General features: G+C 34.7%; 1 protein-coding gene and 2 long non-coding RNA genes across 8 annotated transcripts in view; 2 read left to right on the top strand and 1 right to left on the bottom strand.

The window, feature by feature from the left end:
• Positions 1–1,719, top strand: part of LOC147836397 (uncharacterized) — a 31,766-nt gene extending 30,047 nt beyond the window's left edge. For all 5 annotated transcript variants that reach the window (XR_015493797.1, XR_015493793.1, XR_015493792.1 and 2 more), the window contains one exon: positions 1,091–1,719. This is a non-coding gene — a long non-coding RNA (uncharacterized LOC147836397). The remainder of the gene's footprint in view (positions 1–1,090) is intronic.
• Positions 1,720–6,838: 5,119 nt separating this feature from the next.
• On the bottom strand, positions 6,839–17,068 carry LOC147843549 (uncharacterized). The gene is made up of 2 exons (XR_015493778.1): positions 10,770–17,068; positions 6,839–8,119 (listed from the first exon to the last, which is right to left on the bottom strand). It is a non-coding gene; the product is annotated as an uncharacterized LOC147843549 (long non-coding RNA).
• Positions 6,839–18,127, top strand: part of cachd1 (cache domain containing 1) — a 152,444-nt gene continuing 141,155 nt past the window's right edge. For both annotated transcript variants that reach the window (XM_087257443.1, XM_087257444.1), the window contains exon 1: positions 6,839–7,308. In XM_087257443.1, the coding sequence (XP_087113569.1) occupies positions 7,072–7,308 (237 nt within the window). In that variant the 5' untranslated portion in view covers positions 6,839–7,071. The remainder of the gene's footprint in view (positions 7,309–18,127) is intronic.

Here is an 18,127-nt window from a genome sequence, read left to right as displayed (position 1 = left end):
GTGTTTCCTACGAAAATCCTCGACGATTGAGTGATGACATGCGTCCATCCAAATTGGCAGAAATCCTCACGGAGTGAATGTAACGAGCCACTCCCCTTGCCTGCACGAGTCCAATGCGGCCGCGGCGCGATGGAACAGTCCAGTGTCAGTTAGCTAATGCAGCAAAACAATTTGGGACATTAATTTTATGCAGAATTGGCAGGATGGATTAAATTAGAAGACAGCCAAAACGTGTCTCTCCTGTCTTCACCACAAGCTGGCGTACAAGTGACGTCAGTCACCCTCTTCATATAACTTCACAACTTCACATAACATTGCTAACTTCAACTAAGAGCATTTTCACAAAATAGTTCACAATATGTTCAAAATATATACATATAAAACAGAGTAAAACACATTGAACACGGTAAACTTGTACATTTACAGCGATCCATGAACAGTATGCATCATCTATACAATATAGCTAAACAAATCGAAAAGTAAAATAAATATGCAGGAAATCCGAATGTATATAACTTACCTAATGCAGCAAAACAATTTGGGACATTAATTTTATGCAGAATTGGCAGGATGGATTAAATTAGAAGACAGCCAAAACGTGTCTCTCCTGTCTTCACCACAAGCTGGCGTACAAGTGACGTCAGTCACCCTTGACCTCAATTCCGGTTTTTAGAAATTAACTTCTGAATGTAAATTTATACATCTATAAATTTTTTTTTTTAAATGCCCAATTGTTGTGCATTAGGTAAGGTAAGAAAATAAAACATAAATACATATATTCTGACAAAAAAAAAAAATTAATTAAGAAACTCTTAATTACATGTCAAAATAAAACAATATTTAATACTCAAAAATTTGAGTGGGTTACACACACATGGCTCGGGACTTGGCAAAGATGATAAACTGTAGCAGACATTCAACCTCGAAATGAGAATAACAAAACATATGTAAATGCCATTTATTTTCAACATGACCCAATCGCTTTTACATTATTCCAGAATATCAGGTTATATGTTCATGAAATTTTCATATCAAATAGTAAAATGCAAAGCGTACGGCTCATCTATTTCAGTGTGTGTGTGCTCTGCAGGCATCGGCAGCAGCAGCAGGAGCAGAAACTGCGGGTTGTGCTGATGCTCTTTCATCTCCTCTGGCTGTGGATCAAGCAGTGTGTTCTGCTGCACCCGCTCATCCTCCTCCTCCCTCTTCATCCTCCACCCTCCGCCTGTCTGGAGGAGACACTGATGCAGCATCCCAGAGGAGTTCAGTCACCATCAGCGTATGCATGCTTTTAACCCTCATAACGCAGGCTTTTTTCTTTAGTCCTAGTCTATCTATATGATACATGTGTGCTTAACTAAATGAAGACATTTAATGGAGTGCTATTATTTTTATATACACAGAGCTATACATTTCCTAATTTTGTCCTCAATTGTAAACCTGTAAAACTTTCTGCATTTTCACTGAACTTTTTTTAAATACAATTGTTTTAATAATACCAATTTGGTCATACCTTTTTATAAGTATTTTAAACCAATTTTATACCTGTTTTGAAAATGAGTTTTTTGTAGATGTTGTCAGGTTTTGCTCACCTTTAATTAAATTAAATTAAATTAGTACCCAAAATATTGTTGAGTTGGTACAGACACACATACACAGTTGTCAATATTTGAAGTGGGTCAAAAAATTTTATCCTATTACAAGGTTGTGATGGACAAAGGTTGTCCTTTGGCTTAGTCTCCATATTCAACAGGGGTTGCTAAAGCAGAATGAACCACTGAATTATCCACCATATGTTTTACACACCGGATGTCCTTCCAGCTGCAATCCAGTACTGGGAACCTCCCATACACACTCATTCACAAACATACACTACGGCCAATTTGGTTTATTCAACTCACCTATAGCGTATGTCTTAGGACTGTGGGGGAAACCTGATCACCCATAGGAAACCCACACAAGGAGAACATGCAAACTTCACACAGAAATGCCAACTCCCGGCCGGGACTCGAACTAGCGACCTTTTGGCTGTGAGGCAACAGCGCTACCCACTGCGCCACCCTATTTATTTACAAATGCTGTATTATTATATTACATTTATACAATATATAATACATATATTGTATATCATGATGCATTTCATAGTAATAACAGGAAATCATTGAATATTTTGCTTTTCAAAAGCAGATTACATTGACACAATAGATAATATAATATAAAATATGTAGATGAATGTTTAATAAACTAAATAACATTAACTATTATACACCATAAATTTACTTATAATGTGTTCACTTTTTAATTTGCCTGACATGGTTGTTCAGGGAAAAAAATGCAGACACCCTTGAAAAGATAATTCAGTGTAACAATTTTTAGTAAACCGGAAAATCTTTTTATTTAGAGCAAGAATCATGTTAAAATATTTATTACGTATTACTTTATATATTTTAAATGGTATGAGTCAGAATAAATATGTTGGTTCATTTTTATTTAATTATTTCTCTAACACTGAATGACAATGGAAAGTCAATATATAATAAATAATATATAAATATAGAATTATATATAAATAAGAAAATAAGAACAGGAAAAAACTATATGACTAAAACTACTTTTAAACTGAGTTAATTTAATTGTTGACACTTAAGTTAATAAAAGTGTAATCAAAAGTGGATATCACTCCACATCTGGCTGAGCACCAAATAACTTTATAAGCACATTAAAACAGGAGCATCTCAGCTGATCTCATTCATTATCTCTGAGACACTTCTGCCAATTTAACGAAACTCAACGAGGGCTTGTTATTCTCGATTGGAAACTGGGGAAAATCTTATATATGGACACATACTTGTCAAGATTAAAGAGGACAGCTTTTAATTTGACTCAGCTGTGGTCCTTTTTAGATGGCAATTAAGGGGCTTTTAATTCAGGGCAATTAATCTGACTGGGGTGTATAATAAATCAGCAAATGCAAAGAAACCAAAGGGACCAGACAAAATTGAACATATGAAACCAATTTTACAGTGGTGGCTTTGTTGAGCACAAGCAAAAACAGAATTAAACTGGTGTCTTGTTGTAGAGTTATTCTTTAAAAGTATCTATTGAAATATGTCGATTTTGATAGTACCCTGTTCAAAAAGCAGTGTTATTCAAAAAAAATTCAATAGTCTACAGAACAAACCATTGTTATACAATAACTTGCCTAATAACCCTAACCTGCCTAGTTAACCTAATTAACCCAGTTAAACCTTTAAATGTCACTTTAAGCTGTATAGAAGTGTCTTGAAAAATATCTAGTCAAATATTATTTACTGTCATCATGGCAAAGATAAAATAAATCAGTAATTAGAAATGAGTTATTTTAAACCATTATGTTTAGAAATGTGTTGAAAAAATCTCTCCGATAAACAGAAATTGGGGAAAAAAAATAAACCGGGGGGAAAATAAACGGGGCTAATAATTCTGGCCTCAACTGTATATATATATATATATATATATATATATATATATATATATATATATATATATATATATATATATATATATATATATATATATATATAATTTGACTCTTTTTTTATAGGAAACACCATTTCACAACAATGCCATTTTCCACAATGCATACCATGAACATAAACCTCGTCTGAACAGTATTGTGGCATTTGAGACTGACATTCAGCTTTATATATGAAGGAACTGGAAAATATACCACACAGCTGGGCTGAGGTTGGAAATGGTGTATAATCCATTCCATAAATTCAGTTAATTTTTCCATGTTTTACAGATCACACTAAATTCAAAATCACACAAAATGTACAGTAACACTTTAGCTTAAGTCACAATTCTCACTATTAACTACTTGCTTATTAACTTTTTGCTAAGGTATTTGCTGTTTATTTGTACTTATAAAGTACATATTCTGCAGTTTACATCCATAACCAATACCTAAACCCAACTATTACCTTAATAGCAATTAACAAGTTGTATAATAAATTAATAAAAAATTTATAAGTTAATAAATTCTAAGCTAATATAGCTTTATATAGCTAAAATGCATACTTTGTTAAGAGCAAGAATTGTACCTCTTTTTAAATAAATTGGGGTGAGATATAAACTTTTATTTAAATAATGCACCTCTTTATTTGTAAAAGAAAGAAAGTTTGTATTGGTAATCTTCTGTCAAAATCTGATCATTTGCTTCCGTGTTTGTAGCGGTGGTCCTTCTCTGTTAGCATCAGTTTAATGGCTTCTGTCACAATATAATACATCAAACTCCTCTTTCCGTTAGTTTGCTATAAGGGAATGATGTTTAAAATGAAAGCTCTGCCCCCTACTCAATATTCCATTGCAGTTGGAGGTACACCAACATACTGACATAAAAGTCTGAAATAAAACTTCTGCCTCAAACAGACTTCAAGAGAAGAAACCATAGTCAAAACCTATTGTCTGCTTTGGCCCAGCAAAACCCAAAGTATCTTCAAAATAAATGTGCTCTGCTTTAGACGACTCCCAACCACAGGTCAGGCCACATTATAATGTATAAGCTTTAAATTACATAAAAATATAGTGCTTCACAAGTCCATTACACAGAAAAATCACGGAATGTGCAAAACTATTCATTCCCTCACACTTGGAGTTCACCTCATCGTTCTCAGAATAAGCTCTCTTACTACACTGTTCAGATGACATATTTGCAATTCTGCTTATTGAAGAGGCCAGTGCTTTTGAGGTTTGCGTTTGCATATATCTCAGTAATGCCCTTACAAACCACACACTCTGTTATTCTCCTGGCTGATGCCCTGGATTTCACAACACCATGCAAATTCTGAAGCATAAAGTTCTAGCTTCTTTTGATAGCTAATATTCATAGTGTTGATGTTTTCATTTTAGAAAAACTGATTATAAACGTGTTTTCAACGTGTTGACAGTTTCTTAAACTGTGAATTGCAGCATGCTATTTGAGACTGTACCAGAGATCAGATATGAAACAGGATATTAAACAGGATTCAGTGACAGTAAATTTGACAAAAATGCCTGCAAATTCAAACTATTTGTAAATTTTTTTAAATTAAATATTTAAAAAGTTTAGCAGTTTTTTTTTATTGCCAACGAATATTTTAGTGAAATACCTGATTTAGTATTTTAGTTCAGTTACCTGAACCATTTTTTTCACTTTGAAGAACTTTTTAAATAATCTATCTTTAAATAGGCAGTGCAAACTTTTTTTATATAGGGAACAATTTTATACAATCGTAGTTGATCCAAAGTGCTTTACAATGCGATAAAATATTTAATCAAATCAAATCAAATGAAACTTGTATTAAAAATGTAAGAAAAGGAAATATATATGTATATATGTAATACTAAAATACAGATAAGAAATTACATGTCACCCAAAGGCAAGGGAGTAAAAATAAGTCTTTAAGTTAGATTTAAAAGTAAGGATGAAGAAATCCTGATGTTCAGTAGGAGACTGTTCCAGAGCCTTGGGGTCGCAACAAAGAAAGCTTGATCACCTTTTGATTTGCAGCGAGACCAAGGGATCAACAAAGGAATCATGGGACCTTAATGGTCTCTGTATATGGCCTAATAAGCTTGCTGACATAAACGGGGCAGAATTGTGCAAAGCTTTATATGCAAAAGGAAGGATTTTAAAATCAACTCTGAATTTTATAGGAAGACAGTGCAATGAGGCGAGGACAGGGGAGATGTGACCTCTTTTCTTAGTTCCTGTTATCAATCTGGCGGCTGCATAATAATCTTAAGATAATTTTTTCAAGAACCTTTAGTAAATTGAAAAGATTCTGTGGTTCTTGCCATTTATTAAATTAATTTTTAAGAGTGATAAATATTTTTCATAATGTATTTATGGCAATCGCACTGATGATATACTGATGATATTTTGTATTTATTGACTACTTTTGTGTTGGCGATTTGATGTCTTGTGATTTAATTTAATTCAGTTCATGATATTTTGCATAAATGGAAGATGGGCTATGAATTTTTTCTTTTTTGAATTTTCCAATAATATACAAAAGTAACAAATAATTTAAATATGATTTAAATAGTAAAAAATGGTATAACAGTCAACAATTAACAAGCGGTTCATTCCACCGTGGTGACCCCTGAGAAAGAAGATAACAAGCCAAAGAAAAATGGGTGAGTGAAATAACTAGCAAACACAGCGCCACAGCGGAATGAACTGCCAACTTATCCAGCATAAGTTTTACGCAGCGGATGCCCTTCCTGCTGCAACCCATCACTGGGAAACATCCATACACACTCATTCACATGCAGACACTACTGATAATTTAGCACACACCCAATTCACCTATAGGCTTTGGGCTGTGGGTAAAATTGGAGCACCCGGAGGAAACCCACGCAAACATGGGGAGAACATGCAAGATCCACACAGAAATGCCAACTGACCCAGCCGAGTCTCGAACCAATAAAAATATGATATCAAATAAATATTATTTTCAATAAATAAACGTTTTAAAACATCTAATATAATTTAATAAAACTCTGATGATTTCCAAATAAAAGTTTAACTCAAAACACAAACATAGTCTTCTTCCAAGTTAGCCTACAATTAAAAAATCCCAGTTATCTAGTCATATGACACCAATTTAAAAAAAAAAGTCGGGCATAAAATGGGCTTTTGAGTTTTGAAAATACTTCAAACGAGCAAAACAAGGGCCTCTGGGACCCCAAACAGCAAGTAAGCCAGTCTCAACATCACGGGGATTAGATCCAAATCCAGCTGCTCTTCGGAATCCATGACGGTGTTTGGATGACGCGCCTCCTGCTTTTCACTCCCATTGTGATGCTCCGTCTCACACACACACGCACGCACATACACATACACTCTCACTCACTTTACCCTGCGCCAACAATCCAAGAAACTAATGCTGGTCTGTTTACCGCAGTTCGAGTGCCTAAAACTATGCCTTGACGCAACTTAGTAACCCTACCGGAGTCCGGAAAGCTGGAGCTGCGAAACGGAAAAGTTAGGAAGTAATCGGTGAAGTTTTACGCTATTCCCGTGCAGGAGGAGCGCATCGAGCCACAATGGCGAGTCGGTCGCGGACAGGACCTCGATTCTCCTTCGCGGCGTGGAGCAAACACTCCCGACCAAACTGGAATAACCTGGAGATCTCAAAGTGGAGCCTAGTCGCCCTGCTGGTGTTTGCTTGTTGTGGATTTTGTGGCGCTGATAGTGAGTTTTCGATCCTGGAAGAGGCTCAAGTTTTGGCCGTGCAGATGAAGAAGCTTTCGACTCAGGAGCTCGGTGTTCTCACCATGCAGGTAGGAAAATACACTTTTAAAACTTAAGCTGGTGTCTTTTAATTGCACTTTAAAAAAAACTGTAATTTATTTATTTTTGTTAATGTGAATGGCTTTTTATTTTGAAAAGTTAAGTGGAAGTGTAAAGTGCAGGTAATTCAGGACAGATGCAAGTCATGTGTTAGCTACTATTATGTATAACGTTATCTATTTAATCAGCTTCATGCTTGTTTGAAATGCTCTGCATCGTTCATAAACTGTAAAAGTTATTTATTTCTGAAACATTTGGACTTTTAAACACATGTTGACGTAATGAATTTCTCACAATTGTACATTTATTGATTGACTGTTTCCAGTCATGTTTGCGTGCGTTCATTCATTTAAAGGCTTTCAATGATATGAATACAGAGATTTAGACGTTGTATTCGTAAGATTCAGTGTTTACTTTCGCAGTGTTCATCAGAAACATCTGCAGTGGTAGCCTAGTTTCTCCTCCAGTCAGTGAGTGTGTGATCATATTTGCACATAAATCAATAAATAATGTCATTTCTTATTAATAATACGACTTGAAGATATATCATTAGCTATATGTACGTTACTACTATACAATGGCGCCATCCAAATTGCACATATTAAGTATAGCACAACAGTGTTTGTGAAAATCGAAACACCTCACATTAATTTGGTTTTGTGCAAACCTCTATCGTTTAAAGTTTCAAAGCCCGACATACGGATTTTATAAATCCTAAACATCTTCCTTTGGCAACCTAAATGACTTCAGTATACAATTAAAAGTGTGTTTTCACAGCAAATGGCAGATTGTGTTGTGGTGCTGTGCAGGGGCGCAACTGCACATTTACTCAGATGTATGCGAGTTCAAGTTTTGCCCCCCCCCCCCCCCCCCCCCCCCATATTAATTTCCTAATCAACATGTCGAAGTTCTGAACGCAACTGAAATAGTATGAAGTAGTGAAAGTATAATTACATTAAGCATGTTAAGTCACAAAGAATTACATCTCATCCCTTCCCAAATTTCTTCTTAATTCCATTTTCCTCACCAAATGATTATAACACCTTGACATGTCTTGTTTTTGTTCTTTTTGTACATTTGTCCAAACAAAATGATAAATATGGGAGTCGTAAAGGGCAAAAGAACTTAAAAATGCAATAACTTCTCACATGCATATGTGAGAGGTGTAAGGTCTGTCTTCACATGAACAATAAATTGCTATCACACCTTTTACAAAGTGAAATAAAAAAGACTGTACAATGTTTAGTTAAAAAAATAGAGACAAACTGCCTGAAATGTTTTATTTGATCAAAATGTTATAGGCAAACTTTTTGGGAACTAAATTAAACTAGTTTTAAGCAAAAAAAGTTACCAAAAGGCCTGATGTATCAATATGATACATACTAAATTTATAAAAAATATGTATATGGTATAAAAATGGATCTTGATGGGATTAATAAACATGACAGTTCCAAAAAATGAGGATATTCTGACTATTTGTTCGTATCAGTTTTAACAGGGTTAAGAATCATTATAATTAGGTATCTAAAATTTATATAGGGGAATTTTTTAATCCAAGTATTATTTTCTATTTTGTCTAAAATATATTCAGTAGGCTCACACGGAGTCTACATGCGCAGACATCTGCAGTTTTCTACAGATTTTTAGCCCATCATTGAGTCTATGTATTTACTTGTGTAAATTTGTGTACATTTATATTTACTCAGTATTTAAATTAATTTCACTAATATTATTGTGATATAATAATAGTAATATTAAAATGTTCATATGATTTATTTACAATACAGTTGGTTAAGTAGTATTTTCTGCCTGTAATTCTTATCAGAAATAGCAAAAAATGTTTGCAGATTCTGTCTGGCCCTAATATTTATGGTTGTAGCCTACTTTTAAACATACATTTTGTGTAATCCCTCTTATTTTTGCAAAATAATTAATTAGTAATAATAAAGAAAAATTTTCAGATTAATCATACCTTTTGAGCTCAACTGTAAGTATGATTTGACAGTTTATTTTGATAAAACTTTTACATGAACTTTACACACGGATGTGTGACTGCATGTTATTGTTTTCAATTATTATGAATTTAAATGTGTGTGCCAACGTATGCAATTCATACCTATAAACCCTCTCGTTTTTGCCAAATTAAATCTACCATATTTTATCATTCTATCCGCTCTTCCGTGTGTGTATTTTCACTTATTTCTTCTGCCTTTGTAATGTTTCTATGAAAAGTGAAAGTAGCAGCTGCACAGAGCCGATCTCAAATGTGATGCAAGAACTGTTTAAGAGAATTAAGCTTTCACATTATTTTGGATTGACAGCACGTTAAAATTAATGTAAAAACGGCAGCGTTCACGTCCTTTCCAGTAAAGCTTTATGCGTCTATTGCCGCCCTTATGCAGCCTCTGAATCAGTATAACGGTACTGAGTGACGGACGCACCCCATAGTGATAAAGACGGCTTCTATACACGCGATTTGAAGATGAATGAAAGCGCATACTTTAAGATTCAGGTGTGTAAATAGACAAATACACAATAATATGTAAACATGTTTTATTTGAAACACAAGTAATATTATCTTATATTAGCATAAACAAAACAAATGTTTTCATTGCATTCTTAAAGTCAGATTCACACCTCTGTTATCAAACAAAACAGAGGATCAAACTAAATTCATTTTTGCTCTTTTGTAAATAACTATAGTAACTGTAATCAATATTTAAATGCAGTAAATAAAAAATGTTCTCTTTTGAAGTTGACGGTCCATAAATCTACTACTATCAAAAGCGTTTACCATAAAGTTAACTTTACACCAGCTCATCATCATCATGGCTTTAGCCTATAGAATTATAGTGTTTTTCGCATACTATACAGGATGCAAATATGCGATTTCGGACGCAGTTAGGTGCGTCACTGTCCCCCTGCCTGGACAAAACCACCTCGCCTGCATTTATGTTAAGTAAAAGCCCATGCATGCAGTGACTGAGTGGCGATAATTAATGATATGGCTGCCCGTCGCTCCCAAAAACATTAGAAGTTGATTAAACGTATGGTAATAATAGTGTGGGTTAAGCTTACCAATCCCTTATTATCCAATTTGTCATGGCACTTTTCATTTTAAGGCATTGTTTGTTCTCTTTTTGTTTTCTATTTCGCGCTCCACGTCTCTTTACTCTTCTCTCCATTTTGAACATGTGACTGTAACCGAGCAACGGATCAATCAAATGGTCAAAGAAGAGGGAGGGGTGGTATAATTTTTTTTATTCAATAAAATACAATTGTATATTTATTTAAAATGCAGGATAAATATTTTTAATCAAAATATGCATTTATATGTATAAAAATATATAATTATAAGAAAAAATTGAAAAATAGTTTTGGCACAATGGCGCCCCCCCATGTGTGGCGCCCCTATGCGCCGCATATACTGCATACCCCCTTTTTGCGCCACTGGTGCTGTGATGTGTTGGTGTAAACGCGCGCACTTCAGAGGGAGCGCGCACAGAGGTGGGCAGTAGGGGGCCAAACCCAAATGGCCTTTCATCTGTGCCACACTATACTGCTGTTCTGGCTCCTCCTTTTTTTTCTTTGTCACACTCAGATGTTAATAATCTCCCTCTTTCCCCCTCTCTCACACATACACACACACACTTCCCTCCTTCTCCCTCATTTCTCCCTTCAGACTTATAATTGGTTGTAAATCAGACGAATGAATTACTCTTGCAGGCACATTCACAAATTGGCAACCTCCACCGTGTATCTGCTATTGAGATAAATTTTTCTGCTTTTGAATTGAGCCGTGTAGGTAGAGCCCTTTCCCACAAGCTAGACTATCTGCTTCCAGTGTAAATATTCTTGTGCCCGTAAAAACATATCTGACCTCATATCTACAAACTCTTGTACACTTGCATCTTAGCTTTGATTCAAGTCCTATATCATAGTGGTTAATGATATACTTGTTCATTTTTTTATGACAATCATTCATATTTAAGTGCTTCACAATTGTAATAAGTATTTGCATAATAATTGCAAACAATCTTAAGTAAGCTGTCAGTTTCTTATTTAAGACTAGTTCCTGGCTCTTCAATATCACCTGTTAAGTGTACAGAGTGTTGTAATTAACATTTCAGCTTGGGTATATTTGCTTTTACATTTGCAGTATTTCTCTTCAGGCGTCTCTGAGCTGTCTGTGTTTGTCCATCAGGCTGGTGGCTGTGGTTTAAGTTGAGGCTGTTTGAACGGAGGCCTCCTAATTGAATAATGATGGTAATTCTGGATCGGTGTGTGTGAAATGTAATCGAGATGGGTTAGATGATTGATTAGGCAGGATTTGCCTCTTGCGCTTGTGCTTGGCATATATTCTTTACCCTAACATCATCATTATATCAGATCTATGAATCTTTGTGATATGGTTGTAGTGGGAAAATGGTGTTTGTTGCAATGGGGAAAAAAACAACAACAACAAAAACTTGGAAATCCAAATGAAATTGAACGTGATGATTTACCAAAAATGTTAACATAGTGCCATTCAAAATAGATATCACTTACTTTCTTCTGCAGAACACACAGAATACATCTTTAGATTTTTTTCATTTTTTATAAAATAATAAATTCATATAAACATATAATAAATAGCAATCTATTATCAATTGTGCCACTTTTCAGCTGCTTGGAGTGGTGTGATTTGCGTTCCCTTCCTAGTACCACATTTTTTTTCCAGTACCACTTTTAGTGATGTTTTTTAGGGAGCCGTATTGTTATTAAAACATGATGTACACACTGCTGATCACAGATTGGTCTAAGAGGATCATCACTGCCATGGTTTGGAACACAAGACACAGTATAAGATTCTGACAGGATGATAACCTTAGATAAAAATATCACGGTTTCACTGCTCCAAAATAGGTTATTTTTAAATGTCTGGGATTTTTTTCCTGTTAAACACAATATATTTTATTTTGAGAAACATTTCAAACATTTTGGAACATTAAACATGTCAGGATAAATAATTCAAATGAATCATTGACTTAAAAAAACACATATTTGCATATCTTTTTTCTTTACATATAAAGCAAGCCATTGTTTAGTTTCATAGCATGCTTGGATATTAGCAAGTAAGTGATTAGATTTTTTAAAAAGCATATTCTGAATCGTGGGCTGACAAGTAGCTTTTTAAGGTGGAGGGTCCTTTTCTGTTGCAGTTACTGTTGCCCTAAAAAAGGAAATAAAAAAGTCATAAAAATATAAATAAAATAATAAAACGAATATATACCATAACAACGGTATAACAGAAAATATTAGCCGTTTTTAAACCTTGACTTTTCCAAACCACAAAACACTTTGGAACCGGTTATTGTCCCATACCTAATAAGAACTTTACTACCTAACTTTTGTAGGATTTGGTGTTTTGTATTTTCTTAACATTTCTGCTGACCTTTTATGAAAAATCAGACAACAACAGTAATAATAATTTTAAATGTTATATTGATTAAACTAGTAAACTAGTATACTGTGATGCATGTGCTTTTTAAAGTAATTTAAAATGTGACCAAAAATTTGGGGTATGTTTACGCAACCAATTTTGTGCTAAACTCACTTTTCGTTTTTGAAATGTTTTGTTCACATATTGACTAAATTGACTAAAAACTGCAGACATAATCCACCACTGTTGTTTTGGTTAAGTTTCGTACAAGTCTACCTAATTAATATGTATTAAGTAAAAATGTCATTGTTTTCACTAAATCGTGTTTTTCAGTGCAGCTTACATTGAAAATACTGTATTGTTTTCAAAGATATGTGCCAATTTTCAAACGTTTGCATTGTCAGGCCATCAACATGTCATTGTCATGTAAACGAACAGCCACAATTCATAAAGGGTTACCTGTTTTTTATTGAAAATAGATGATCTCGTGTAAACATCTTTAAATGAAAAAAAAAGTTCAGATATCAATGCAAGGCATAAGTTGTTTAAAATCCTAATCTGCCTAAATGAAAGCAATCATAAAAGGATACCTAAAAACAACACTGAGGTAATTTGATATCTTGGTTTTGTTTCCAGGAATGTCAAACATACAGGTTTGGAATGACATGCAAGTTCTGCATTATTTCTCTCAGCCATGTTTATATCTAAAAATACTTACAACAAAGTGATGTTTAGAGTTTTTAGATTTTTTTTTTATTTCCCATTCACAGACAAGTCTTGGAATCAGTCAATAGAATTTAGTCCATGGTTTGAAGGGCTTTTCATAGTGTCTGGTTGGGATGATCTCTGATGAAATAGCCCATTGAGACAGAGCCATTCCAAATGACCCATCCAGTTAACGACAGTCCATCCATCAGCTCACGGCCACTGGGCCCCTTCAAAGACATCCAGGCTGATAGTCCACCCCCTCTCGCTCCCGGACTAGTCACACATCTACAAGTTCCTCTGATCTAATTCAGTTACAGTGGATGAGTGTGTAACAGTAGGTTGTTGTTGAGCTTTTCTGTGTGGTCATGCTTAATTAGCTCTGGAGTATTTGTGTTGACTGTCCAGTCAGTTGCGACTGTGACCTTTGGGGCTGCTCTCTGCTTAAATGCACATGCTCGTTTGAGGGGAACAGCCACTGGTTTTGATCAGAAGAACCGTGACCTACAAGCTACTAATTCTTGGATGTAATTAGTTTTCTGTAAAACTGGTTGAAGCTTATGGTAATGGCTCAACTTTTAGTGTTATGGTTAAGTTATATATTTGGAGTTCTGTAGGTGAATCTCTAAGGGGAACTGGGCGCCTTAAGAAAAGTTAACATGTTTCTTAGTGATACTAAAATGGTGTTCATAAGTGCAGCACTTCTTTGTTTACAACAGAAACTCAGAAAATACTGTTCATAAGTTCTACCTATTGGAAGAAAGTGATGTTGGGTTTCAGTCAGCTCGTCTGCTGTTTTGTTTTAATATGTTTTATGTAACAAGCCAATAGTTTCACAAAATATAAAATCAAATGTCTAATTTAGATGTATAATTTAAAAGTAATGTATAAAATATTTAAAACTGCTCATGCTTGCATGCTGCTGATTCATTGTTTGAAGAGATTTCTTTTATTCATCCTAATCATTGCAAACATGATGATGGTGCAGTTTAATTTGTTTATCTCACAAAAGTAATATTCATGCTCTATGCAAGTGTAGGAAACGTATACATTTGTTTTGTTGTTGTTGTTGTCTTGTTTTCTTTTTTTATAACTATAATTAAGCAGTGTTTTTTTTGTGGTGTTTTTATTTGGCAGGGTAAGCAAGTGACTCTTTTTGATTGGATTATTTATGAATTGTAATTTATCAATTGATTTGTTCAAAATGCAGATTCATTAATAAATGTAATGCTTCAGTGTTTTATAAGGCACACCAATGTTCTGCTTTGGCTTTGTAGCTGCTTTTCAGGTGAAATAAAAGCAGACACTATTGTGTCTAAAATGTAACCCATTCTTTATTAAAAAGTTAATTCACCTCAAAGTTATGTTAATGTCATCATTTACTCTTAACTTGTTCAAACACTGCTTGAGTTTTATTAATTTTTTTGGTTTGCACTAAAAAAAGAAATCTCAAACGGATTTAGAACCATATGAGAGAAATATGGTTAGTAAATTTTAACTTTTGGCTGAACTGTGTTTCTAACTGTTCTATAACATAAAATTTGAGTCAAGCTTAATTTGAGTGTTAAGCTGATATACCAATATATAAACAAACAAACAAGTTAACAAAAATCATTATTTTTATATTTTTTGTTGTTTATAGTTACATTTTTGGTTCTTTTGGTAAAATCTTTGTCAAATCGTTGTTGTAGACATATTTTGCTAATATTATTGTTTTGAGTGAGCGAGAGAGCAGTCGATTACCTTTCAAATAATTGAGGTCAGTATTAGAGCTGGGCAATTAATCGAAAAATAATCGAAATCGACATTCAGAACCTATAATCAATCTAATTTTCCCAAGTTAAATTATTTTCTAGTATTTTCCCCATAGAGTGTGGAGTCACATGATCCTGCTCTGTTAGGGCTGATTAAAACTTCTGCATCGAGCAAACGCGTATGGTCCTGCACAACCTTCACAAGGTTGCATACCGGTTGCATCTTTCAAAAAATGTAACTACACGTTGTGATGACATGGTGCAAGCTCTGTAATTGGTCGATTTGGTAGCGTTGACAAGCATGGGCAGCACCGAGATGTACGCTTTATTCAAAAATCTCTCACTTGTAATACGTGAGCATATTTACTTGATGTTTCATATTAGTGAACTATGAAGGCAAAATAAAATGAATAAAGAAAATAGTCGTTCCTTAATCATAAGTGAGTTAAAATGTTTAATTAATCAAGATTTCGATATTAGGCCAAATCCCCCAACCCTAGTCAGTATGAATAAGGTTTTTAAATGAATTAGTTATGAATATGAACCATTTTCTGCTCACCAGAAATTCTTTTATTTAACAGATGTTGAGATATTATTTATCAACCATAAGGCTGGATAATGCATCAAAATAAAGTCGATATAATATTGTCATGCACAAATTGTCATTGAAGCACAATTCTGTGATCAATAGTAAATCTTTGTATGGCAGAGGTGGAAACTCCAGATATATAATGAAGAAAAAACCTAGGGCATATCTACATTCTTAGAAATAATGGTACGCGAGCTGTTAAAATCTTTAGGTTCTAATAAATGCTTTTGAGGTACCAATTTGGACCCTTTAAGAACAAATGTTTACCTTTTAAACGGCCATGACACCCCCCACTTTTATTTCAGGTCTACCTCAGAATTTTATATCATATATGCCGCGAGCAAAGGGCAGGAGTAAGCATGGCCAGCAGCGCAAGGGAGAAGGAGGGGAGCGAATAACTGTTGTCAGTTTGCTCACAAAATGAGACACAACCCGTGAGGAGAGCCATGATTTTATAGTTTACAAAATTAAAATGCAAAGAAATAAACAGTAATTTCATGCCCTGCTACATTTGTTATTCGTAATTTCATATACACTTAACCGTAATTTATATAATTCTAAATAATCGTGTTTATATAAACACTAAATGAGGACTTTTCCCTCAATCCCTGGGTCTGAATGCAAACTCAGTGCAGCAGGTCTCTTGCCCTGTCTATTCTAACCATTAGCCCTGCTGGTAATCTAGAGGATTTAAGCAAACACAGCAGCACGGCGATGTGTTTAAATGTGAACGAACTCCTGATAAAAGACAGTGTCCGCCATTCTCCAATTCTCAGCTCTCCCAACAAAAATGCTTGCTGCACACAAACAGCTTTGCTGTATCGGCCCTGACAACATCCCAGGGAAAAACATGCAGCAAACCTTGTGGATCATCGAAACAAACACATACGACCCTTCATGAATGACTAAATACTGTGTGCCGTGGGTCTGTGGATGCGGTTTCCCCTAATCATCAAGGTAGGATCTCACAGCTTGGCACTGGCAGGTCTGCTTTGCTTTCGGAAAGCACACGCAATCATGAATTAATTAAGAAGCAGGCTCTTCTCAAAGGATAAGAAAACTCCGCCATAAATAATAATAATAAACTGACGTTTCATCTTTGCACTTTTACATTACATCACTGATTTTGATCTCGCCCCAAAAATCATTTTAAACATGGAAGCTGAAATTAGCTTACAAAAGCTCAAAATTATCCAGTTTTCCCACAATTAAAGCTAACAGGTGCTGACATAGTCTTAACTGATGCTCAACACAAACAAATCTGTTAAAAAAAAAAAAAATTACTCAAGGGTTTCATGAACCTTTAAAAAGGTACCACCCCATTAGAAGCTAGCTTTTCTTTATTTCTGAGAGTGTATAGTGGTTGTTGAATAAACAGAATTTTTAAATGCTTTTATTGATTTGACGTGACTAATAAACACACTTCGATGGAATCATCATACAGGATTTATTTCAAACACTATTAAGGTTTGAAGTGAGTTTGAATTAAAACATTGTTATTCTCATGTGCTTTCAGATGTAGCAGCAATACAGAGTCATACTTTATTATTGCAGAAAGATTATCTTCACATCAATGACAAAATGTGCATTAAAAGCACCTACGATTATTCTCCCAGCTCTAATTAATTGCGCAACAACAAGTTAAATTTGATGTGATTTTGTTTGTGTTTATCTCACTGTTCATTCCTCATTTTCAAAGACACAAACTCCTAAGTCCAGAAATGTTTTGCTCAGCTTTTAGCAGTCAGTGAGTTGAAAGCATTTCTTATCCTTTACCTCCAGCTGTTTGATTTCAATTAGTGATGACGGCTGCAGTAGAGTTACTGTTTTGGTTTCACTGTATACTTGCTTTTATGTTCTGTCCCATATCCTTTCTGCTTTGTTTCATTGTATTTTCCCTTTTGCTTTTGTCTTCTCGTAAATGTTCAGCATTTCATTGAAACCACTCCCAAACTTAAGGTAACAATCTAAAAGGAGCGTTCTTCTCCGTCCAACACTGCAAAACATTCGTATGCTTTAATTGGTCTTTTGCTTAAGGGGAAAAAAGGCCACCCGGGCGGTTCTTTCGCACAGTATCACCATGGTAAAGTAAACCTCGGCATAGCCATTGTGGTGTACTTTTCATTCACTCGAAACTTCACCAAGAGGGCTTCTCATTGCACGGCAAGGATGCGCCTGTTATTGAACGACCTAGTTAGAAAGTCTGCTGTGTGGAAGCTTTTGAGAGGAGGTCTTTCATTCACAATCTCCCAGAGGCAAACCCCCCCACCCTTTCTCTTGGAGAAGAGCCTGCCTTCTGTAGTGCCTTTATTAACCAGGAGCTGTAATTAACCGGCCTT

This window comes from Danio rerio, chromosome 6 (assembly GCF_052040795.2).
Source record: "Danio rerio strain M-AB ecotype USA chromosome 6, GRCz13ab, whole genome shotgun sequence".
Lineage (NCBI taxonomy): Eukaryota > Metazoa > Chordata > Actinopteri > Cypriniformes > Danionidae > Danio > Danio rerio.
Note: the sequence above shows the minus strand (reverse complement) of the source record. Positions and strands in the feature narration are given on the sequence as shown.